At 46.4% G+C, this 27,017-nt stretch overlaps 1 protein-coding gene across 1 annotated transcript in view; it reads right to left on the bottom strand.

Moving 5' to 3' along the window:
• The window catches only part of LOC119167627 (uncharacterized), a 50,185-nt gene extending 29,502 nt beyond the window's left edge, over positions 1-20,683 (bottom strand). The window contains exon 1 of the mRNA XM_037419129.2: positions 20,632-20,683. Coding sequence (XP_037275026.2) covers positions 20,632-20,683 — 52 coding nt within the window. The remainder of the gene's footprint in view (positions 1-20,631) is intronic.
• Positions 20,684-27,017: the final 6,334 nt, after the last annotated feature.

The raw sequence follows: 27,017 nt of genomic DNA, 5'->3' as shown, positions 1-27,017 counted from the left end.
TGATCTGGGAGGGGGGATGTACATGTTATGCCGGTGCCTTGACGTTTCCTCAGTTTTATTATACATATACTTCGATTTGTCTATTTTTACTTGTTCTTTAATGATTAAAAAGAGTAATTTAAGTCTTTCATACTTTGTCCTTTGTTCTAGTGGTTCAAGGTGGGCCAGCTTGCAAAGCTGAGTTGGGGAGTGGCAGCGCTGGTATTTGTTAAATATGAAACGTGACGCCAATCTTTGTATTCTATCTAGCTTAGTGCGAGAACTTGTTGTGTACGGATCACATACCACCTTTGCGTACTCCATAATTGGCCGTACGAGAGCCTTCTAAGCCAAGCATTTGATTTTCGGGCTAGCATGGTGCAGATTTCTCCGAAGTCTCCACAACGCTTTGTTAGCCTTAGCACAAACGGAGTCTACATGCAAATTCCATCGTAGATCGGAAGTTATTATTAAACCCAAATATTTGTGTTGTTCTACTCTGCCAAGCTCATGATCGTTTATAGAGTACGTCGTATTTAGAATGCGTTTTTTCCTAGTTACGGTCTTCGTTACTGTTTTTGCGGCGTTTAGATCCATCTGCCAAATGGTGCACCAGTTTTGTATTTTTTGGAGGTTTAGATTTAGTTATGATTGATCGGTAGGAGACCTGACTGTTTTATACATTACGCAATCGTCTGCAAAAAATCTTATGGGGACCGTAATATCTTTAGGTAAATCGTTGACAAAAATAAAACAGTAGTGGGCCCAACACACTGCCTTGGGGAACTCCAGAAATAACATTGGCAAGGGCAGATTTTTTCGTGCTGACTTGAACATACTGCTTGCGATTGGAGAAATAAGAGAAAAACCACTGAGTTAGGTTCGGGTTTTTAAAGATAGTGTTTATTTTTAACAGTTTAGCAAGGGACACCTTATCAAAAGCTTTTGCAAAATCTAAGAGTATCATGTCAACCTGACCTTGCGAGTTGATTTCAGAGGAGAGATCATGAACAAGTTCAACAAGCTGAGTAATAGTAGATAGGCCTTTTCGAAATCCATGTTGCTGTGAGTATAATAGGCTGTGAACATCTAGATAAGCCAAAAGATGCTTGGAGACAATATGCTCGAGAATCTTTGAACAAGTGCTTGTGAGCGAGATGGGACGGAAATTTTTGCAGTCGTCAGTAGTACCACCTTTGTGAATCGGTATGACCTTACCAACCTTCCAAGCAGTGGGAAAGCAACCACTACTTACGGAGGACTGGAAAATAATTGTCAAGTACTTCGAGACCCAAACTGCGTACCTATATAAAAATTCATTTGGTATTCCGTCAGGTCCTGCACTTTTCTTTTTGTCAATTTTAAGGAGCAGGTTCAATACTCCTTGTTCACTAATCGTTATTCTTTCTATGACAGGTGTGTGAGAAGCCTTTTTAAAAGTTGGTACTTGTCTGTCATCGTGGGTAAATACTGACGAAAAAAAGGCACTAAAACTTTCAGCACGTGCTTGTGAGTTTTTTTTATCTGCATCAAGATGGTTTTTTGTGTTTGGATTCACGTATCTGCAGTACTTTTCGGGTGCTCCGTGCAAGAAATTTTTTAGTTTAACATTAAAAAAATTATCTTTGCAATTTTTAACTAGACGTCTCCATTCCTGGCTCATAGTGTGAATGGTTTCCTTCCCTTCAGGGCAAGGATTCTTTGAGTGAGCTTTCCGTTTTCGTTTCAGTTGCCTTTTGGCATGGATCACGTCACGCGTTATTCAAGGATTTTTCTTTGCTATCTTTTTTGTCGTGTTGGAATATAGAATTTAATGAATTCAGTGACCACCTGCGAGAAATAATCCCATCGTCTATTCGTACATGCATTTGAATTTTGCAGGAGAACAAATGTATCGAAAAAGTTTTCAAGTTTTTCTAAAACAGAGAAGTCATCAGCAGCTGCGAAGTTCAGAACTGTATTTTTGTAGTCCTTGTGCAACCTAGCGGACGCCATATCCAAGGAAAACATAACCATCTGATGATCTGATATGCCCTCGATTACATCACATGTTTTAACATTTTCCTCCTGGAGTGAAGATACAAATACAAGGTCGAGAATAGAGGATACAGCCTTAAAAACACGTGTGTAGCTAGACACAATTTGGCATAGGTTAAAACAAAAGGCAATGTCCAAGAGATGTTCACAATGAGCTACCTCGTTTCCAATAATATCATGCGAATCCCATTGAATGCCTGGTAAGTTGAAATCACCAATCAAAATTATTTTGTCATCCTGGTGCATATTATAATCTATAAAACATCTTAAGTCGGTCAGAGTCGTAGCAGGAGAACAGGGGGGTCTGTACATAACTCCAATGTACACAGGGTGATCATTTAATGGAATCTTTACCCATACGGCTTCAATATCACCAGCATCTGGCAAAGTTAGATACTTTATGTCTCTTTTAATCATAAGTGCTACCCCGCCTCCTCTCCCGCCTCGGTCCTTCCCTATTAAGGCGTAACCTGGCGGTGTAACTTCCACATCATGTACATCACTGTGCAACCATGTCTTGGTGATTAGCAATATGTCAAAATCATGTTCCAAGGTTACACTTTCTATTAGGTGACTTTTGTTCTGTACGCTGCGAGCATTTCAGTTGATGATCTTAAAGTCGGCCTGTTTTTGTCTTTCAGGTCATTTGTGGTTGGGTTTAGCAGATGCTTTGCACTTGACCTTCTCCTAGGCATCATCACTCCAGGTGTACAAACATTGTTGATAAGAACTTTTTCATAAACCAGTCTAACTTTCGCTCCTTTCTTTCTTTCTTCTAGACTTGAGACCCACAAGTTTCTCCGTATCTCAGTTACACGTTTTGAGTAGTCCTCACTGATGTTAATATGTGTGCCTTTTAGCTTGAAACAATTTTTCAGTATCTTTACTTTGTCTCGGTAGTCTGCCACTCTAAGGATTACAGGGCGGTCTTTGCCAGGAAATTTCTTTCCCAGTCTATGTATTTTTTCTATAGAATTCAGTTTCTGGTTGAGAATGGAGCCAAATATATCGTCATTTATTTTTTTCAGTAAGTCATCATCATTATCAGGGCCTTCTTCTTTTACGCCTCTAATAATAAGGTTGTTTCGTCTCGAGCGGTTTTCTAGGTCATCAACCCTACTGCACAGAGCACTCAATTCTGTATGGCTCCTATCGACTGCATTCTCAAGCTTTAGCAGCCTACCATCAACTTTATCTATGCACTCTAATTTTTTTTTCAATTGTTAATAATCTGTTTTGAACTTCAATCATAGCAGACTCAGATGAGGCCTGTTGCCCTTGCATTTGCGGAATTTTAGACAAGAAACATTGTATCCGTAATAGGTCCAGGGTTTTGCTCGACATCTCCCGTCAGTGAAAGCAACAGACCCGCTAGCGCAAAACAGTCACTTATGCAGTTTAGAATGGTGTGTGAACACGGCAACACTATTAGGCAAGAATCGTCACTACGGAAACATTTCCAATCACAAACCTGCACGAGTAGGGGTACGTTAGGTGACATCGTCGCGGCTAGGTTGCCGTGTCCACTGCCGCTTGAAGCAATTGGCGTCCCTTTTATAGCCGCTGGCGTGGCGCTGGCGGGCTGAACTGGTGGCGTCATCATGCCACGTAGGTGTGCGCAGTAAAGATGATGCTCGGGCTGCAGGCGCGGCGCCACTGGCGTATCAAAGATATCACCAGCAACGATACCCGTGCCGAGCTTGAACGGTGCATCAAAGGTGTGACGCCGATCAAGCTGGCCCGTGCAAAACGCTGATGAGCCGGTCGACGAAAAAAGGCATCCCGTCAAAACGTGCACGAGTAGGGGTACGTTAGGTGACATCGTCGTGGCTTGGTTGCCGTGACCACTGTGTCCATCAAGTGTAACTTGTTATGAGTTTGTAGATCCCGTAACTTCTGCTAGTAAGCCCTGAGATTTTTCTGTATGTTTGGTTTTAGGTCCATTAAAGGAACAGCAGCTGAGAGCTGGCAGTGCTTCCAATGATTGACGTGACGAGCTGGTCAGCCAACACATTTCCTTCGATTTCGCGGTGTCCTGGCACCAAGCACACGACGATATGTTGCTTGGAAGCATAGGCCGCGCAGAATACTGAATAAAGAGATATAATTACAGGGTGTCTGTGTTTTCTTAGATTTTTCAACGCTTTTACGACACTCAGAGAGTCCGTGTATATAACTACCTTTGGTGAATTCAATTCTTTTATGTGTTTAACGGCTACGAATAACGCATAAGCCTCGGCTGTAATAATGCTTGTGCTGGTGGACAGAACGACGGCATCCGAGAAGGATGGGCCGACCACTGCATAAGACACGCCAGTATGGGACTTGGATGCATCAGTATAATATTCTGGACAGTCATAATTATGTTGCAGCTCTAAGAAATACATCCGAATGTGTATTATGGGGGAGGCATGCTTTGTGACAGCTACGAAAGATGTGTCACAGTCTATAACCTGCCACTGCCATGGCAGGAGCCGCAGAGCGGGGGGGGGGGGGGGCTGAGGTGGTATTCAAGCAGTGGGACATCTGTTTCTTCAGCTAGGTCTCTAACACGCAGTGAGAAAGGGCGTCCAATTGCAGGCCTATTGCAAAGAAGTTGAGAGCTGGACAGGTAATTGATGGAGGAGTATGCGGGTTGCAAACTGTTCGCATTTACTTTAAGGAAATATATGAAGGAACAATATGTTCTCTGCAGTTGGAGTGACCACTCATCCGATTGCACATAAAGGCTTTCAACTGGGCTTATTCTAAAGGCGCATGTGGACAGGCGGATACCTTGATGATGAACAGGGTCCAACATTTTCAGAGCGCTTGGCGTGGCAGAGTGATAGACGATTGCCCCATACTCAAGGCGTGAGCATATAAGGAATTCTGTACAGATTCATTGGGCACTTTCTGTCGCTGGTCCACGTTTTTCGTGACAGCACCTTTAGGATATTCATTGTTTTCAAGCATTTATTTTTAAAATGTTTTATGTGCGGTACAAAGGTTAACTTCGCATCTAAAATTACACCTAGGAACTCATGTTCTGTGTTTACTGGTAGACGCTCACCCTTAACGACCACTCAGGATCAGGATCAAGCCCCTTTTCTTTGAAAAAGGACACAGGTGCTTGTCTGTGGATTCAGTTTGAACCCGTTTTTATCAACCCATTTGGATACCTTGTTAAGGGCAAGCTGAACCTGTCGCTCACAGATCCCAAGAGAACACTATTGAAAACCTATCTGCACATCGTCGACATATGTTGAATAAACGATATTACGTAAGATGTACAGACGGAGAGAACTCATTTTTATAATAAAGAGCGTACAGCTGAGCGCGCCCCACCCTGTGGCACTCCGGTTTCCTGTACAAATGTTCGGCACAAATCATTGCTCACTCTAACACTTTCGTGTTAGTTTGAGCAATGATCTGTGCCGTCAGACAGATAGATTTCAATGACACTGAACATATTACCGTTGTTATGACCAGCACAGCAAGGAGGTGGCTTGCAAGGGACGCTCATCAACGTAACGGTCAAACGCTGTCCACGTCCTGCAGGAACGTGGGAGGCGTCTGTGTGCACCGCAGGAAACGCACATCAGCGTCGCTGGGAGACACAGCCTGCGTCTGAGAAGATGCACGTGCACGGACGAGGGGTATAAAAAGCGCGTCGCGTGTGCGGTCGGAGCTCTCTCTCTCTCTGGACTTCGCTGACCCGCTCGTCTCGAGTGCGCTCTGGGCCCTTGTGATGGAAAGGTGCGTCAGTACGCTCTCGCTGCAATGTACTTCTCTTGCAAATATGTAAATTAAACGCCTCTTCTACTTGTTCGTGAGACGCGTCGCAAGAGTCGTCGTTCGCCGGATCTTGGGTGGCAGCCTCAACCCCTCCCCGGGCATATCACCGTGTATACCTATGTGTGAGAGGTCTCTCAATATTCCAAACCTCCACGCCGTATCGTAGGCCTTCTCCATGTCGAGGAACACAGATAAAAAAAACTCATTATGAACAAAAGCCTCACGTATGTGTGCCTCGATACGTATTTATTTATTCGTACCGTCGATACCATCAGGGATCTTTACAGGAAAGGCATATTGAATTGCTACAATGTGACAATACAAATATCAAATATTCAATTATACATAAAAGATATTGGCGGTTAACACAGGCAGACGAGAAAATGTAATAGTACATCATAATATTAGTACATCCTAATACGTAAAAAAGGGGGTGATCAAAGAGGGGTATAATGGCAAAACTGAAGTAAAAAATACATTTATGTAAAAATGGTCAAATTAAACAAAGTAACAGTTTGTAGGATAAACGAAATTATATGTACAGTGTAACAGCAAAAAAAAGTGAACAAAGAGGCATACAAAGGGAAAACAGGAGCAAAAAACGCACTGATGTAAAAAAAAGTTATACAGAAGTAAGGATGATACAGGAGGCTCATAACTGGGCAGCATGTAGCTGATCTTCAAGCAATGTTGAAAAGGAAGATAACGTCGCGCTTGTTGTTACGCTAGGATCCAGCATGTTCAATTCACCTGTCATTAAAGGAAAAATTAATATTTATGACTCCGTATGGATGACATGCTAATGTAATGATAATGCGTGTTTGTGCCGCGTTCGTCTTGTTTGGGTTAAAGATAAGTATTTGGAACTGTCAATCTTTATGTCTTTGTGAATTAGCTAGAACATCATTATTAATCGCGCAAGCTTGGCTCGGTTTTGTAAGGTGAGGATACCGGCCTGTTTTAGTAATTCTGTGGGTGAATCTTTTAGCCTATATTTATTATAAATGCATCTTAGTGCCTTCCTTTGGACTGCTTCGAGTTTGTAAATAAGTTCTTTAGTGGAAGGAAACCAAACAACGTTAGCATACTCCAAAGTTGATCTGACAAAAGTTTTGTATGCTAATAGCTTTGTGGTAGGGGGGGGGGATAGTCTCAGACGTCTATTTAAAAAAAACAATTTTTTTCAGTGCAGACGAGGTGACGTTGCTTACGTGGCGTTCCCATCTAAAGTCATGGGTTAGTGTTAAGCCAAGGTATTTATACTCTTTCACTGCGCTGTGTGTGGCGCTGCCTATAGTGTAGTTAAAATCAGATGAGTGTTTTTTCTCGTTATTGATAAGGCAGCTGATTTTTTAACGTTCAGTGTCATTTGCGATTCTTTACACCATTTGAATACTAAATATAAAGAGTTGTTTAATGCAAGATGGTCACTATAAGAGTCAATTACTTTGTATAAAACGCAGTCATCAGCGAAAAGTCTGACGCTGACAGGAATATTACAAGGCAGATCATTAATGTATATAAGAAATAAAATTAGAGCCAGAACGCTTCCTTGTGGAACTTCGGATCTTCCGCTAGATTTATGGGAATGTTGCCGGCTGACTTCTACAAACTGGGTGCGGTCACTAAGATAATCTTTTATCCAATCGACAATGGGCCCTTTCCCCAAGGTTAGTTCGAGTTTATGAAGTAGTTTGTCATGTGACACCCGGTCGAAAGCTTTTGAAAAGTCTAAAAAGATAAGATCAATTTTTTTCTGTAGGTCGACACTCAGCGATGCATCGTGTACAAGTTCAAGTAGTTGGGTGACTGTGGAGACACCTTTTCGAAATCCATGCTGACAGGGTGTTAGGATTTGTTCTTTTTCAAGGTGTTTGGTTATGTGCTTTAAGATGATGTGTTCCAAGAGTTTGCAGGCTGTGCATATCAGTGAGATAGGTCTGTAGTTAGACGGTTCAGTTTTACTTCCTGATTTATGAATAGGTTTTACTTTAGCTGTTTTCCAGTCGTTAGGGAGGGTCCCTGATGACAATGATTTGTTAAAAATTATTAATAGGTACTTGGCCATCCACTCAGCGTATCTGCGAAGGAATGCATTTGATATATTGTCAGGTCCTGATGATTTCTTAGAATCTAGTTTGAGCAGCGAATTAAGTATGCCTGCTTCTGTTATTATTAGCTGATCTAGAGGCTTTAATTCCGACGGACGTGTCTGTGGTAGTGTGCCGTCATCCTCCGTGAAGAAAGAGCAGAAGTAGTCATTAAGCAGGTTAGCAGACCTTCGGTTGTCTACATCTATCGTTCCGTCATCATTGCGAGTTTTCGGGTTTATGTAGTTCCATAACTTCGTTGGGGCTGATTTCGAAAAGTTAGTGAGTGTATTTGTGAAATAGAATTGCTTAGCTGTCTTAATTTTTGATTTCATGTATTCAATAGCCGTGCTGAGGTCTTGCTGTGTGTATTTTAATGGGTTGGTTTTCACCAGTTTTCTCAACCTGTTTACTTTACGTTTGGCGTGTATAACATGTGTAAGATGGTCAGTGGTAGGTCGGCCCTCTCTAACCCTGCACTGGTATGGGTCGAGCAATTTGTTTGTTTCTAAGTGGTTGAGTAAGCGGCAACTATTCATTTTTTTAAATAATTTGCAGAGGCAGCTTTTTAACGCTATAGGTCTGTAACTTGATACAATAGAGGGATCCTTTCCTTGCTTGGAAATTGGAATTATAACAGCCTCCTTCCAGGAGGAGGACCTCACATATGAAAACCATATGTGATTATAAAGAGAGAGGAGGGTTTTTTAGCTTCGGCGGGTAGTTCCTTCAGACTCGCGTACATTACCTTGTCAGAACCTGGGGTAGATGTATTACAGCAGCTGAGTGCTATTCACAGTTCTGCTAAGCAGAATGGTTCATTATATGCCTCATTTCTTGCGGATTTTATTTCTAACTTTTGTTTTGAAAGTTGGCGTGATCCTCCAAGCTTTCCCCGAGGCTATTTACTAGTGGCTGGGAATACGTTTGTTGGCCCCTAATTTTGTTTACCCTATTCCACACTTTTCCTTCATCTGTGTATGAGCTGATACTCGATATACACTTTGTCCAGCTCTCTCGTCTAGCTTGGCAACGCGTTCTCTTTGCCTGCGATTGGACCTGCTTGAAATTTTCCGGGTTTTCTGCTGTTGGGGAATAGCGAAGCAACGCCCATGCTTTGTACTGAGTGGTCCGTGCTGTCCTGCATGCATCATTTCACCATGGGACTCGCCGTTTAGAAGACATGCCGCCCATTTTGGCAGTAAATTTAGATGCGGCATCAAATATAAAAGCTGTAAAATACGTGACAGCGTCATCTATGGTCAGGGCAGACAGCTCAGTCCATGTCATGTGTGTAAAAGTTCTATACCCTTCCTAATCAGCTGAGTCAATCTTCCGCGAAGGAACCTGCGGGGGTAGTGTATCTTTGTTCGGCGCACTCAGGATAATTGGGAAGTGATCACTCCCATAAGAGTTTTGAAGAACGTTCCACTTAAAAACAAGTAAAAGGGACGGTGATGAAATGCTAAGATCTATGGAGGAGTACGTGTTGTTTGCAAGACTAAAACACGTAGGCTCCTTTATATTTAAAAGACATAAACTAGAAGACAAAATGAGCTGCTCAATGAGACGTCCTCGCGTATCACAGTGAGCATCGCCCCACAGGAAATTGCGTGCATTAAAATCACCTAGAACCAGCAACGGCTCTGCGAGTTCATCTAATAATGATTCTAGATCACGTCTGTGTAGCTGTTGATGCGGTGGTATGTACACAGAACATATGGTAAGGAGTTTGTTAAAAAGTACAGCTCGAATGGCCACTGCCTCAAGGGCCGTTCGGAGCTTCAAATGCTGGCATGCCATACTACGATCAACTATAATGGCTACACCGCCAGATGGTACGACAGCATCCTCCCGGTCTTTTCGGAAAATAATATATTGTCGTAGGAAGTCCTTGTGCTTAGGAGTTAAGTGCGTTTCTTGCACACATAGCACTCTCGCGTTAAACTTACACAGAAGTTCTTGGACGTCATTTAATTTCTAAGTATTCCTCTTACGTTCCCCTGTATGATTTCGTCCATACTGGAAAAAAGGAAAAAGTGCTGTTTGCAGAGAAAACGGAGATTAGCTCATTTTACAGGGCCTTTGTCAGGCCCTGTAATCGGCGTCTTGTCCTTTTTGGGGTGATCGAGAGAAGCTCACCGCTCCCTTGGCGCTTCCTGCACCGTTTGGATTGAACTGGTGCCCATAGCCTCTTGCGAGGCACTGGACGCCCGCTTTACAGAGCGATGTGTGCGTCGCTTAGACTTCGCCTCGATCGACGAAGTCTTTGTCCCCACCGAGCTGGACGTCGATGAAGCCCCCTTGGCCTCGTGATTGGCCTGGCTGCTGCCAGGGCTTTTAGAGGTCACTGGTATGGACAGGCTGAATGTGGGTAGGGCAGCGCTGGCTGTTCCCGCCGTAGGGGCTTGTGGCGTTGGCCTCAGCACGCTAGGCGCAGTCCGGGCAACTTCCCAGTGCCTTTGTAGTGCCGCCCCTCGTTGCACCACTTCGGCGAAAGGTGTTTTTAGTGCCAATGTTAACGAGATCCGTTGTCTTGCTTCCCTGAATGGGATATTTTCCTTTACTTTTATAGTTATTACTTCTTTTTCTCTTTTCCAGGCTAGGCCCGCTCTGGAGTATGCAGGGTGACTACCTTCGCAGTTAGCACAGAGGACCTCATCATGACTACATTCATCAGCACTGTGGCCGGTTGTGCCACACTTAGCACAGATCAGCTGCCCTCGGCAGCTCTGGGATGCATGACCAAATCGCTGGCATTTGAAACAATGCCTTGGGTTTGGAATGAAGTGTCAGACATGGAGTTTTATATAGCCACTTTCGAGAGTCTCAGGTAAAGTGGTTGAGTGGAAGGTGAGTATCAAGTGCTTTGTTGCTATTTCGTTGTTGTTACGTCTGATTTTGATGTGCTGGACATGTATTACACCTTGGTCCTTCCATCCATTTAGGAGCTCTTCTTCACTCAGTGTCATCATATCTTCGTCCGATACCACGCTCTTCACTGTATTTATGCTACGGTGTGCGCTCACAGAGACGGGGATGTTACCAAAGGCTACAATGTGCGAGAATTTATTGTACTGTTCCTTGTCTTTTAGTTCAAGAAGCAAAGCTCCACTTGCCATCTTCATGGCCTTATAACCGGTTCCAATGGTCTCTCTCAAGCACTTCACCACAAGGAAGGGTGAGATTGCTATTGCTTTTGTAGATGATTGTTCGCAGTGGAGGACAAGGTATTTTGGGAAAGTTTCTCATTTTTGGGCCAAAGTAGTGAAGTTGCGTCGGTGCATACCCTTTTCGAGGCACGATCAGTTAGAGAGGGGGTCGAGAATCTCATTGGAAAATGTGGATTTTTCGGTAACGGCGCCTACCACCCACCACGAAGTCCAACAAGCGGACGTGGCAGAGCATGTGGACATGTCTGCGCAACGCCAGCAGTACGCAGTTACTATAACCCAATATCGTTTATCCTAGTTTGAATAGCCACACAAGGTTAACCCTTGCCGCCAAGAAAAACAGAGATAAATTAAAGAGAGTAGAGAACAGGAAAGATTCAATGTGAGAGAGAAAGACGAAGATGAAGAGAGGGAGAGACAGCAAAAGGCGTCTGCCGCTTTCCCCTTGGTGGATCAGCCCAGGTGTGCCGTCTACGTGAAGCCGGGGCCAAAGAGGTGTGTTGCCGCCGCTGATGGGCCTTAAAGGTCGAATCACCCAGCATTGGCTCAACCCCCAGGATCCCCTTTTCCCCGGACACGGCTTAGCCACGCACGGCTAAGCGTGGGAGGGAATCGAAACTCCCCCGTTAGCTCGGGTCCATGGTGTCGCTACACACCAAACGCCTACTTGCGCAGGCGCCCGTGCGTGGTTCGCGTAATGTTTTGAATCTGAGTATGAATAAAAAGGTAACTCATTCGTAATAACGACGCTGCGCGGTTTTCGCACGAAACGCACAATGAACGGCAGTTTTTGCAACAGTTTTGTGATTGCCTGTGACATTATCGCCCCAATAGATGGCGCCACCTATTCAGCCTGTCGGGGAAGGATGTTCAAATGTTTACGGTTTCGAGGCTTTAGGCTATTGTAGCTTTAGTAATCCGGCTGAAACAATACAGAGTTTGAGAATCGGGGACCCAAAATGCTTGCGACGCGCCAGGACGCATGCGCAAAACCCAAGCCAATGTTGGGCTCTTGCGTTCGTGCGGACCCTAGGCCCAAAACCTTTTGGTACACCACTACTAACGCTATGGGGTGTCAGAAAGCCACACATTTGTGCAGAAAAACATAGTCCCAGATATATTAAGTGCCTTAAAATTGACTTGGCTGACTTTCAATAAAACTAGCATTTGTTTGGTGCGTGTTACGCGACATCAGAATGTCAAACGTTTATGGTTCGAATTGAGTTTGTACGCATAAAAGTATTTTTGTCTCTTACCACCGGTAACTGCGTTTCCAAATCAGCATGGCAGCATCCATGCAGAAGCGACCACCCGCTTCGATCTCAACTTGCTCTTGCTATATACCCACTGCTCTGCAGAACCAAATTAATGGTAAAATCCCCCATCGATTTGTTTCATCTTTCTCTGAGGATACAACATCAGGTACGTGCAGTAGTTATTAGCGAGATATCCTGCTTGCTTAGCAGCATCTGCTAGGACTAACGTGCCCAGTGGCATACCAACTCTTTCGCGAGATGAGGGGGGCAACCTTCCTCACTCGTCAGCTAGAATATATATATATATATATATATATATATATATATATATATATATATATATATATATATATATATATATAGTGATGAGTGAGAGAGCGAGACAGAGAGCAAGAGACAACACCCGATCCTGGGCCAGCTGTTCTTATTCTGTCTTCTTCTTCCTCTACCTTCCCCTAGCTGCCCACGCGCCTGAGCCCCAGCGTCTTTCTTCGTCTTGACACTCGGCCATGACTGCGCGCGCGCGGAGCTGGCGGCAAAGTTTCTGCTGGGTGGGCTTGGCTGCATCGTGGTGGTAGTCCCGAACCACAATGCAACATGAAGTGACGGTCTGGGGGAAGCGTCTCTGATGGACACACTTGCTGCCTCGAGCCGGTTGGTCTACGCCACGGTGCGCATCTGCTTGAAGATCTGCCAGTGTGTATTCTGGCGGGCGGCATTGGCTGCCTCGCATAGGCCGCTCATGGCCACGGTGCGTCTTGCGTTGAAAGTAAGGCGATGATGTCTCTGGTGGACGCCATTGACTTTGTCGTGCTGCTTTTTGTGTCTTGCTTTGAAAGTCGGGCGACGGTGGCTCTAGTGGACGCCATTGAGTGTTTCGCAATGGTCTTCTTCGGCCCACAGGCCCAGAGCCCTGAGTTGCCAATACCGTCTCTGGCGGGCGGCATTGGCTGTGTATGTGGGGTCTCTCTCGTGGACGCCATGACTTGCCTTGCGGGGCTATCGAACACTCTGATGGGCGACTTTGGCTGTCTCGAGGTCGCCGCAGCAGCAGGCAATTCAGTTGGCGCAGTTTTGGGCACTGGTCTTCATTCCCGTCAGCGTTCTGGACCGGCTGCGATTCCCGGTCATCATGCTTTGACGCTGGAGCCTCTGCGCTGCCATCTTTGGCTCCTCTTGTTCTGCGGCCACAAGGAATCAAGATGTTCCTTGATTGTTCTGTACCGCGGCGTCCATACAAGTTAAGGCCACCATAACTGCACATCATGCTGCAGACACCAGGAAGTACGAAGGCCTCACCTCGCTGCTCTGTGCGAGCTGGTCACCGGCTGGCCAATCTATCTCCGATTCCTTCTCAACGCACACGGCCTCCTGGTGATCCGCATGGTATTCAGATGGTCTCAAAGTCATATTGCATTGCCCGTGATCCCAAGTAGGGCTGACGCCGGGAGGCCGGAAGTGCTGATGTTGACTTCGCCTATTTGCGGTGCATCACTACCGTCAGTCAAGGCGTGGTGGGCAAATAAGGATAAAACAGGCATGTAGTCCATTAATCTGTCTTCAGCAGACATGAGTTGATTGAATGAAGCACTCTCACACTCGGCCAATGACTGCCGCGTAGTAGGCGAATCCCCCACCGCCTTATCGCTGAGTCTGCTCTTCTCGCTGGTATCACTGGGAATTGGTACCGTAGACAGGTAGGGTGTGTTATGTCGTGACCCATTCAGTAGGAGATGAGTGAACGACTGCACGCGCCCAGAAGGTGTCGGGTTTGAAGACTGCAATGCCAATTGCTGGGGTTCGAGGTTGGTCTTGTTGCCTGTTGTCAGACTGGAGGACTGCGATGAGACATCGAGCTGCCGCCCCACTTGAGCTCGATATATGGTAGTGGGCGCGTTGACGAAGGGTCCAGCTTCCCTGTGCCCCTCTGTGTCTCCCCACACGAAAAAGGACGGGGTGGCCAACGGCCGACACGAATTTGGGTCCGGTACTAGCGACTAGTCTGGAAGCTCATGTAAAAAACTGAAGTGCTCAGCGGAAGCCTCGAGACGGAACCCTTCTTGAACTCCATCCTCGGTACCGGTCAGGTTGAACTGGGTGGTGGAAGGGAAATGGGAGAGTGTCCGGCCGAAGGCAGCTATGAGCTTGGAGCTCCACTCCAACCAGGACTGCTGCTTGAAACCTTCATACCAGTGCCAACGCCGCTGCACCTTCCCGAAGACGGTCTGCAGCCACGGTCCATTTCTGAGATTCCGTCCAGGCCTCGCGCATTGCTATCACGTTGACGGTTGCCACCCAGCTGTCGGCGTCGTTCCGAACCCCGTGGAATTCCGGTAGTTCGCAGACGGCTGGTGATTGTGCGGTGGCAGGTGGCAACGCAGAGATCACCGATGCAAAGCAGTCGAGCTGGTGTGAGAGCTCGATCAGAGAAGGCCGAAGCTCCCTGCGTTGCTCCGGTGCGCTTGCCTCAAGGTCGTACGAGGCAGCTACATCCAACACTGCGTTAATGTCACACAATTCTGGCAACATTGTAGGAGCTCGCTCGGCGATCAACGCTGTCAGTTTGTTAGTCTCGGCGCGGAGCAGTGCGATGGTACGCCGCAGCTCCACGGCACTGTCGCACGAAGCTTCTGAACCGCTTTGGTTCGCGTCCGTGAAGTACGTGGTTCTAGTAGTACTCACGGTGGTGACACGCACGTCAAAGGAAGCATGAACAGTGTTTCTTGGCGGCTTATGTATTGGAAGAGTACCGGACAGGGAATGCAGGCCGTGGGAAGCTTGAACAGCATTCCCAAACGACAGGAGCCCGTGCGTATTACGGCCGCGAAATGGTAGCATAGTGTCCATTGGTTGATGCCCTGGTACCACAAAGGAGGCATGGACACCGTCCACTGATGGTCCGATGAGCAGCTGAAGTGGCGGCCAGGTTGTTGAATTCATCACCAAAGAAGTGTGAACGGCGTTCCTGAATGGAGAAGCCCGCACTGCCGACAAACCACAAAGACACGTACCGGTGGCTTCCCGCAGAGGGTTCACTTGTCGGCTTGCGCTGACGTCAGAATCCATAGCCAAAGACGGGTGGACGGCGTCCCTTGTCAAATGGTACCGGTAACATGTACTGCAGCCGCCGAGGAGGCTTTGACAGCGTCCCCGAACGGTGGTGGTAGTGGCGGCAGGTGAACAGCCGCCGAGGAGGTCTTGACACCGTCCTCAAGCGGCGCTCATCGCGGCTGTCCTTGATGACGAAGCCGGGACGTAGGACTTCTTCGTCGACTGCGCCATTGGGATGAGCGAGACAGAGAACAAGAGACAACACCCGATTTGTTCGTTTGTTTGTATCCTCTAATCCATGGCTCGTACCCACTCTGGGGGATTGGCGAAGAGAACATATAGTCTCAGATGGACGATAATTGCATTATTGCTTACAACGAAAAAAAAAGGGGGGGGGGGAGCTGTATAGTGAAGACAGTATGTTCAAAAAAGAAGAAAGAAACCAAAGATTTAGACAGTGAGAAAAAAGAATCAACAAAAAAGTAAACACTAATAGCTATAACTTGATTTTTGGAGCCGACCAGACAGGTTTAGCCAAACCCGATTAATTTGGTATGTCACATATTTATCCAGAATTGAAAATTACTTTTCGACCCTGTTTTTTGAGTACCTGTTAACGTGGGCTTTACGTTAAAAACGTTTAGAGTTATGAATAAAATTACACACCGCATCGAATGCATCTCTATGGCAATTTCCCAAAACAGAGGCACCAAAATTTAGAACATTCACTGTGGTTAAATTTAAACCCAGTTTCGCAAATGGAATATCTAAAAGTCATTTCCTAATTAATGCATAGTTGCGACATGAGCCAAAATAATGGTCAATAGTGTCTGATTCTTCGCTAAACGGACAAAGGGGGGAAGTGTCAGACCAGCTCTGTGTAAATAAAAATTTAATGGGGGGACACGGCACCGGAACCTGGAGATTATAATTTCAAGTTTTTTTTTACGGACTCCACTGGGCTTTCCATGGAAATTTGAGGTGCTGATAATCTGTCCATTGTGTGATATTTTCTAAACTATCTGTAAAAATTGCGAATTTCCTATATATAACCCCTGATGAGTATTCTAAATCGGGAAGTACTGAAATTACTGGTCCATTGAGTGATGCTCGTGCGAAAGCATCTGCCAATTCATTTAATTGTAATCCGCAGTGACCTGAGACCCACACTAATTTGAGGAGTTTTAAATGCGGTGGTGCTAATGTGTGGAACGCTGCTAGGGCACGAGATTGTTCAGAGGTTGTCAGAGCTGCACACACCGAAAGTGAGTCTGTTAAGATGATTGCACTCGTCTCGGTCGAAGGAATTTCATGAAGAGCTAAAATATTAGCCACTAGCTCGGCTTTAAATATAGGAGTGAAATCTGGAAGCCTTACTGAAAAAGACCAGCCGAGGAAATCAGACGCTATTCCTACACCTGCCTTTTCATTGTTGACAGAAGCATCTATAGCTATTACATTTTTTGTTTCTGCATGTACCAAGTAATCGTTTAATGTAGTGGTCCAAAATCTAAGAGATTGCAACTTGGCTAGTGGGGGGAAGATTTCATCGTACTCTATTCTAATGTTGATGGTTGAGAAATTAGTTTCAATTACTGCGCTAATGTCTACATTTATGCAATCCAGATTCTTTTTAACGAAAAATATCTGAGGGGTATGAAATCGAGGCCAATTTGCAAGAAAGAAAGAGTCAGGGTCGCTGATAAATGCGTACTCTGATCTTCGCGCCGGTAAACTGTAGAACTTTAAGAAGGTTTAAACCGTTCGAATGCGGAATCAACAGAGGAGTGTTGGCAATCGCGCTTCTTGATACAATACATTATTCGCCACGAACCTGGGAAGTCCCAGGCATATTCGCAGGGCTTCTCGCTCTAACATTACTAGCGGTTTAAGTTTATAACCAACGGCCCCCTAGAATAATACACACCCAAATTCCAATGTTGGTCGCACATACATTTTGTATATCATTAACATCGTGTGTCTGCGCAGCCCGTATTTTCTGTTGCTAAACCTGCGGCAATAAACCTAACGCCCGTTGTGCCTTTGCTGTTATATATTCAATGTGGGGGCTCCAATTTAGATTTTCATTATAAATCATTCCTAAGTACTTGACTGAATCTACTTGTGGAATAGGTTCCCGAATATACAATACAGAAATTGAAACTGTATCTGCTATAGGAAACACCAAGCGCGCACTTTTACTGATGTTAAATGACAATGAAATGGATTGCAACCAAATTTCTAGTGTATTAACATATCTTTGCAGTTTTTGAAGTAGTGAGTAAATGTCGCTCTATGCAGGGAAGAACGCGATATCATCTGCATAAATGTATACACTGACATCCTGAACAATTGGAATAGAGCTCATCAGTACATTGAATAATGCTGGAGATAGGACGGACCCCTGGGGGACACCACGTTTCTGTTTGAATTTATGCGAACAACAGCCATCCATCACGCAATACAATTCCCTTGATTATAGGAATTCTGCTATCCACTCAGTAATATACTGAGGAAACTTTAGACTCTGCAAGGTGGTCAGTAGAATAGAGTGCTCGACACTGTCGTACGCTTTAGCTATGTCGAGAGTTACTAATGCGGCGTACTGTTTCCTTTTACGAGCAAGCTGTATTCGACTCTCTAAATCCGCATGGGCGCACCACATTGAGCATTCACAACAAAAACCAATTTGATTTGGCTTTAATATGACCTTATTCGTCATCCAGGAGTTTACTCGGCCCTTTAGAACCCTCTCTATGAGTTTCACCATCTTCGAAGTTAGCAAGATGGGTCTGATAGTTCCTATGGTAAAACTTAATCCTTGCTTTTTTATTAATGGGATTACCTTAGCTATTTTCCGGTCATACGGTATCCAGGCATTCTTTAAAGAGTAGTTTATAATATTGATGACGTCGCCGGTGGATAGCTTGAAGAAAACTTTAATCATAGGAACTGTGATTCCATCTGGACCAGGGGCAGACGATGGTAGATCTCGAATGATTTTTGATGCTTCAGACAGCGTTACGTTTTTGAAGTCAGTGCTTATGCTAAACTTTTGCCAGTTGACAGCCATAGTCGAAGAAAATCTAATTTCTAGACCTCTGTCAACTGAGTCTAAAAAGTTCTTCGTTTCTTCCAATGATAGTTTTTCATAATTAGTATTTACTGTAGACGGCAGGATTTTGCGAGATCGCATATATTGAAATAAAGCTTTCTTATTTTTAGATTTCGAGAGAAAATCGAAATGTCTTTTATCATATTCTTCTTTAGCTTTAGCCACCGTGTGTTTGAATACAGCGGCAAAAAATTTATATGCCGACCAGTTCTTAGGGGACTGATTATGTATCAGCTTCTTCCAAGCTGCCTCTTCGTCTGTGATCTCGTGAACAGTTGAAATTCCACCAGGGGCTATAGGGTACTCTCTTCGCAGATTTAACAGCAAATTCAGCGTTTTTGTATGCCCTTTTGATTACTGCGCCTAATTTCATAGCTTTAGTGTCATCTCCATCCTGAGAAGGAGCGTCTAAAGCAGTTTTTAGGTCGTGTTGAAATTTTGAATAACTTATAGGTCCGGGCATGGAAGCATGATGGTTTGACAGGGCAAGCGATCTCGAACATTATTGGAAAGTGGTCACTGTTGGAGGCGCGATCAAGGGCTGTCCACGATGTACTAGCAATGGCCGAGCTTACAAAGCTTAAATCTAAGGCGGAGCGTGAATGACCTCGAATAAATGTGGGAGTTCTAGCGTTAAGGCACAATAAGTTTTTGTCTACCGACCAGTCCCACAACCGTTGTCCACACTGATTTGTTCTAAAACCCCAGCAGGTATGGTAAGAGTTGAAGTCACCAACTATAATTTTTTTCTTTACAGCCTGAATTAGCAGCCATATCTAACCATCTCGTCTTTTTTTTATTGATATGATATATTAGGAGATGTTGGCGCACCATTATGGCGCCGGCTACTCCTTAGCCGTTAATTGAAACTTGAACACGTATCTTGAAGCAAAACATACAAAGCAGTGCATGGAAAATAGAAAACTCAGGCACAGATATGCAAAGACACACTTATACGTACATATCACAATGGTAAGTAAATGTTTGAAAGTCATTGTAAGAAGTCTCTGGAAACAACAAAACACAAACAACAAGCACAAAACACAACAACAAAACAACAAAGCACACGTCTGGTCCTTATAAAGATGCATTCGCTCGTATGTACATAATAGTCGACACGTCATTCATTTCACAACACACACGTGATGGGTGTCACATGATACTGTATATAATAAGTACATGTGTTACAAATGAAAGCTTGTTCTTTGTTAATACTTGTCAGCAATCCCGCTGTCTTGTAAAAAACGTGTTAATGCTTTTAAAGTGTCGGACTGTAAAACTCCAGTTGGCCACGGGCCCAGAAGTTTTTTCATGCTAAATGGTCTGTGGTCCAATGCGAACAGTTCGCTTTTAAGACGGCGTCTTGGCGTGTCATGATGTGGACAGTCTATGAGAAGGTGAACAATCTCGTCTCTTTAACGCCTACAGGAAAGTAGACGTTTATTAGCGAGAAAGGCAAGTATCCTGGCAAGGTAATATCTAACGCGAAAATTTCGCATTCAGAAGACATACATTTGTATGAGTTTTTGACTTTTAAACTAATTTTATTGTTTATAAAGAAAGCTAAACCTCCACCTTTAGATGGACGGTCTAGATGAAAGGTTTCGAAGTTGGATAGGTGAAATAAATGATGTGTGGATAGCCAAATTTCTTGTAATGCAATAATAGCCGGATCGAATTCGGAAGACAGGTGTATAACAGATCTGTTATGGCTGAGTGAAGAGATCAGCAATTCCAATGTATAACTTTAAGAGAACCTATGATTTCGTTAAAATGGTTTCGGCAATTACTTCATCTAAAATACTTTCTTTTAGAAAATCGGTTTTTGAAAGCTTGTCTTTCTGGTATTTCTTGCTTTTTACATGTTTCGGCGAGCCAGGTTTTTTTCCATACAGGGGATCTAGAACGCTTCAGGCATTTGAAATCTATGTCCATATCTTGTGTGTCCTGAGAAGCTTCCTGTGAACCCTCGCTTTGCCTCTCAACGCCTTCTCCAGAGGGCTCTGCAGACTGTGCATCCGGTGGAGTTATCACACATTCTGCCTCACTTGTCGTGTGTGCAGACTCAGCAATTTTTGCAGCCGTACTTATATCTATCTGTGCTCCATAGACTTGTGCGATTTGGTTACTCACAATGTGCGACAGCGACTCACATGGGGTGGTGGCAAGGCGTTGCATAGTCTTATCCACAGCCTTCTCGATCATGTCCGCAATTGATAGGGAAAAGGATGCTTCCATTGCTATGTTATGACGGGCAGCTCCTCCTGCATACCCTTGAGTTCAGGCTTGCATTTACGCAATGGCATCTTTTCGGGAGCATCGCCTTCTGTCTACAATTTCAAGGATTTGGATTTTACGTGCCCTGGCTGAGCAGTTTGGGTTATCAGCGCAGTGTGCTTCATAGCAAAGACAGCACTTTTCTTCATTACTTTTATAGTCGTTTGAGTTGTGCGTCTCACCACAAATTCTGCATCTAGGTACTGACCTGCATCCTTTCACTGTGTGCCCATAACGCCAACACTTAATACACTGTAGGGGACGAGGTGATAGTGGCTCCACTCTGTATAATAAAGGCCATGCTTTGATTTCGGTTGGGCGATTCGACCCGGCAAATGTAGCAATCTCGTACTCCGTTGGGACCTTGTTGTTGTCCACAACTCGACTACATCTATAGATAGCTATCACACTTGCTTCTGAAAACATATCTAATATCTCAGTTGGGGTCAAGATGACATCGACACCCCGAAGGAGGTGTAGTGCATGATCATCATCATCATTTTCTTAATCACCGCGCCGCGTCTCTCGCGCAGCTGGCGCGAGCTCGAGCTGCGCGAGAATTAGAACGAGCTGACTCGCCTGGCGTGGCGGACGCTGGTAACCGACGTGGCTCCGCTTCAGGCCTGCAATAAAGTGGCGAGATCGGCACGGCCCCATCGGCCGCCTTCGACGTCATCTCACGTCTCCTCTTCTCGCGCCGCTACATTGGTGACCCGGAGAACACGCCCTTCGCCGAACGGCCCGCTGCCATGTTCCCGCAACTCTGCCCGCCAGTGCCGCCGTTCCAATCGACCTACCCCAAGGTATGGTTTATGCAGCTCGACGCCGTTCTTGCGGTGAACGGCATCACGGACCAGCTGCTGATGCACGCCATTCTTCAAGACGCCCTTCCGGTAGAGTTGCGTCATCTCTCTGGCACTTCAACCTCCAGCCAGCAGCCTTACGATGACCTCTGCTCGGCGGTGCTTGCCAGACATGGCCTCACCTACCACCCGCTGCCGTTCACCCGCGACTTACAGGTTTCGTCCGCGTCACAGCGTGCGGTACCCTCCGGCCCAAAAGTCTTCACTGACCAGGACCTAGCTTCCCCGACAACGTCTCCCTCCGCCTTGGATCCGGCCGCTGGCGCGGTGAGTCTCGCACCCGGTCACAGATCCGACGAGGTTCTTGAGGTCGTTCCTGCTGCCGACGACCTCTCCACCACGGGGTGCGTTTTTTCGAGGTCCGCGGCCGATGGTACTTCTGGCATGCTTGCTACCTCCATGTTTTCCATGAGAGCGACGGCACGCGACACCGTGGCCCCACCGGAGTCCATGACGACCACCTTGCCGCCCGCATCGAAGTCTGGCACAGGTGACCTTTCGCCCGTTATTGACTTCCCTACCTCGAAGCTTTCGCCTTCAACAACGTCCGATAAACGAGACTTCACCTCTCGTCTGGCCACTGGCGACGCGTGTCCTGCGCTCGACTGTCCATCCGCCAAGGTTGTCGACATTTGGGCTGAATGCAACCAGTCAGCCACGAGATTTGTGTTTTCATCGTCCTCGGCCGACGACGCTGCAGGCATGCTTGCCGCCGGCTCGTCTCAGCCGACCTCCATGACTCACGGCACGGCTGACACGTCGGGTTCTGCGACGGCGGCGTCATCGAGCGCCCTGGCGTCTACAACGACTGCGGACATCGTCACGCCTGCTGTTCACCCCCCGGTCGCGAGGGCTTCAGTGTCAACGATGTCCGGGGGTGCCTCTCCACTCACCTCGGTGATCTGCGTGTCTGGCCGGCAGCAACCATCCTCGCCCTCGCGGTCTCTCGCGGGCGAGGTTGAAGCCAAGGGCTGTCAACCACGGCCAGACTTCCGAGATGTTGCGACTCTGACCGACGCTCCTGAGGACGACGCGCCTGATCTGCCTATGTCACAGCAGACCGCACATCTCACGCCTGGCATGTGGGCACCCATCTTCCATACCGACCTGCGCACGAACCGACGTGCGCCGACTACTGAGGGTGATTCGCCAGGTCAGGGTACGCCCACTGAGCCTCCTCTGGAGTCCAGGTCTGCTGGATCCCGTGACACGCCTCCTGCTGAGTTCTTGACGGAAGCCGTGGGCGAGCTGGCGTGTGAATGGACTGTGGGCACACCCTTTTACGGGCCGCATGCGTCATTCACCTCTGCCCGGCGTGTACAATCCTACTTGCTCACTGCCAGCGTGGGTGGTCAGATCCACTCATATTCAGATGCCACTCACGTCACGACACCTGCGTACCGACATCGGCACCAGTGCTGTGCACGCCCGCGAGGGCACCGTCAAGGCCATTGCTTGTCGATGGGTGGTCTGCAGGACTTCACTACGCCACTTCTAATTGATTCGCGCGCAGGGGCCAAATCGGCTTTTGTGCACCCGTCGTCACCTCACCCTGAACGCATCTTTACTACCTGCAATGCTCACTCGCGACACCCTGTGCGCTCCCAGCTAGCCCCAGCTGGTCATCCTGTCACCCACTTGTGTGCAAACACAGTTTCGGAACGCTTACTTCTTCGTCCTCTGCGCAACTCCCAGTGTCGCCCACCAGAGACCCACTGGCTCCCTTTGGTCACTACACGTTGACAAACTGGACTTCCTAAACGGACACCTTGCGGATTGTCGTTCATGTACATAGTCTCTTTCTCTTTCTTTGTCATATACACTTCCAATCGCGCAAAGCGCTAGGGGGAGAGCCCTGTAGTGCATGATCATCATCATCATTTTCTCCATCACCGCGCCGCGTCTCTCGCGCAGCTGGCGCGAGCTCGAGCTGCGCGAGAATTAGAACGAGCTGACTCGCCTGGCGTGGCGGACGCTGGTAACCGACGTGGCTCCGCTTCAGGCCTGCAATAAAGTGGCGAGATCGGCACGGCCCCATCGGTCGCCTTCGACGTCATCTCACGTCTCCTCTTCTCGCGCCGCTACAGAGGTATTTGACGCAAGCTAGGTGAGGTGTAATGAATGCGCTCACTGGGTTGGTAGCGCATACCGAGCATTTTAGTAGGTCTCGAACACAGAGCTGGTCAGACGAGAAGCAAAGAATGCCACCCTTGCCGAACTGCCTGACCTCTGTGATGCTTTGGTAGTGAGTTCTAGCGGCTCTCAACTCCGTCTGAATCATTTTTGGATTCTTCATCCGCATAATACCATCGTTGCTTGGGACCAAAGCCACAGCAGCGGATGAGATGCCATTGCGTAAAAACAAGTCCACTGGCAATTCCTGCGAAGGAAGAGAAGCCGACCAGAGGAAAGCCCCTGGTCCAGGTGAGGAAAGCGGCACCTGCCTGGTCGTACTATCTGAAAATGCACTCGCTAAATAATTAGAACAGTATAGAAACGCTTACGAAAAAAAGAATAAACAAAATCAATCACAACTACTGAATTCTTGTCCAAACCCTCAGATCAGGCAAACGTCAGTCACTTATCGAAAGCCATGGCAACACCCGATCTTGGGCCAGCTGCATGTTCTTATTCTGTCTTCTTCTTCCTCTACCTTCCCCTAGCTGCCCACGCGCTCGAGCCCCAGCGTCTTTCTTCGTCTTGACAATTATATATATATATATATATATATATATATATATATATATATATATATATATATATATATATACATATTGTCATGACCAAGAAAGACGCTGGCGCTTCAGCGCGCAGGTAGCTAGAGCAAAGAAGAGAAGAACGAAGTCAGAATAAGAACAGCTGAAATTTTATAGCTATGCGCCAAGACGATCTGAATATGATTTTATAAATGATCCAGACAGCTTTTTTCTTGCCGATTGGCCACGCTTTGGAACACCTCAAATTGCTTTTGTCCAGAAACAACTAGATAGGTTAAATGTAAAAATTCGGGATGTGATTGCGGCGCAGGTTATAAATCAAATTCTTAAGATAGAATTCAATGAGATTTTTCCCTCTAAGCCCAAATTACAATCCTATAGGGTCTTAAATAGCCGAATGCAGAATTATCTTGCACACGCCGAAAAGAATAATATTATAGCCACAGATGCTCCAGTAATGGATGAAAAGACAGGTGTAGGTATATACTCCCATTCACTTGACTGGTCTTTTTAATTAAGATTACCTGATTTAACCCCAGTTTTTGAAGCTGAGCTGTTGGCAATATTTCTAGCGCTGCAAAAGCTACCCTTTAATGCCGCTAACGCGATCATAATCACGGATTCCTTGTCAGTATGTACGTCGATTACGGCGTCAACAAAATCGATGGCTTTAAAGACGCTCCTTATGCTAGTTCCTCCTCAGCTGCAGCTACTGAAATTAGTATGGGTACCCGGTCATTTCGGCTTAGAAGTAAATGAAATCGCCGACTCTCTAGCACGAGCAGCATTGGAAGGGCCAGTACTATCAGTCCTTCCCGAAGTGGCCACTATAACTGCGACAAGATACAAAAAGCTTGCGCTTAGTGCAGACGTTATGGAAGCAATATTGTCAACACCAGAATTTACTCACTTAAGATTTCCACGGAAAATTCATTGGTGTCCTGCAAGACAGTTGGAAACCATAATAACCAGATTTCGATGTCGTGTCCCCCCGTTAAACTTCTATTCATATAGGGCTGGTCTGGCGATATCACCACTATGCAACTTTTGTTCAGAATTGTAAACAATAGAGCACTAGTTTTTATCATGTCGCCGATACAAATTGCTCAGGAAAACATTCTTAGTCCTCCCATTCGCTAGCCTTGGGCTGAATTTCACTATAGAAAACATACTTTCCTTCGGTGCTTACGATCTGGGCTTCAGCCACGAGAACGTTTTCTATGCAGTTTGCAAGTACCTTAATGAAAGTAAAAGAATTAAGCCTTTAATTGCGTGATTAATATTTGTGCAAAAAAATTTTATTGAACACAAGAGCATTGTTTAACCATGCTGATTGTTATTCAAGATAATGAATAATTGTCTTATCTGAATGAGTGACAAACAACTATTGCACTTCTTTCATTCTGCCTTGGATGTCTTTTCTTTTTCTTTCTTTTCTGGTGGGTGGTTTCGATATTTAAAAAAATCTTTTTGAATTACGTCATCAATTCTTGGCCGATCCCCCTGAGTGGGTACGAGCCATGGCATTGGAATCATCATCATCATCAACAGCTGGCCCAGGATCGGGTGTTGTCTCTTGTTCTCTGTCTCGCTCATCAAAATGGCGCAGTCGACGAAGAAGAAGGCTTACGTCCCGGCTTCCTCATCCGGCCGGGACAGCTGCGATAAGCGCCGCTTCAGGACGGCTTCAAGGCCTCCTTGGCAGCTGTTCACCTGCCGCCACTGCCACCACCGTTCGGGGACGGCGTCAAGGCCTCCTCGGCGGCTGCAGTACACGTTACCGGTACCATTTCACAAGGGACGCCGTCCACGCGTCTTTGGCTATGGATTCTGCCGTCAGCGAAAGCCAACAAGTGAACCCTCTGCGGGAAGCCACCGGTACGTGTCTTCGTGGTTCGTCGGCAGTGCGGGCTTCTCCATCAAGGAACGCCGTTCACGCTTCCTTAGCGATGGGGTCCCACCCGCCACTTCAGCCACCCTTCAGACCACCTCTTCCCTGTGGTTCTAGGACATGACCTGATTGAAACCCTGCCACCGTTTCACGGCAGGGATCCACACCGGCTCCTGTCCCTTGGAAATGCCACTCACGTTTCCCATGGCCTACATTCCCATTGCGGTACTCTTGCGGTACTCCCATTGCGGTACTCCCATTGTGGTAACAAACGAGCCTCCACGGAACGCCGTCCAAGCTTCCCTGCTCGTCGACCACACTGGGGTGAGTGCTGCAATTGCTACGTACTCAAAGACCACGATCACTGACTCTTCAGGCTTAATGCCCGACAGCACCGCGGACCTGCGGCGTACCATTGCGCTAATCCGCGTCGAGATTAACGAACTGACAGCGTTGATCGTCGAGCGAGCTCCTACAATGTTGCCAGCATTGTGTGACATTAACGCAGCGTTGGATGTAGCTGCCTTATACGAACTTGAGGCAAGCACACTGGAGCAACGCAGGCAGCTTCAGTCTTCTGTCATCGAGCTCTCACACCAGCTCGACTGCTTCGCGTTGGTGATCTCTGCGTTGCCACCTGCCACCTCACAATCACCAGCCGTCTGCGAACTACCGGAATTCCACGGGGTCAGGAACGACGCCGACGGTTGGGTGGCAACCGTCGACACGATAGCAATGCGCGAGGCCTGGACAGAAAATCAGAAATGGTATGTGGCCATAGATCGTCTTCA

This window comes from Rhipicephalus microplus, chromosome 6 (assembly GCF_043290135.1).
Source record: "Rhipicephalus microplus isolate Deutch F79 chromosome 6, USDA_Rmic, whole genome shotgun sequence".
NCBI lineage: Eukaryota > Metazoa > Arthropoda > Arachnida > Ixodida > Ixodidae > Rhipicephalus > Rhipicephalus microplus.
This window is presented reverse-complemented; position numbering and strand designations above follow the sequence as displayed.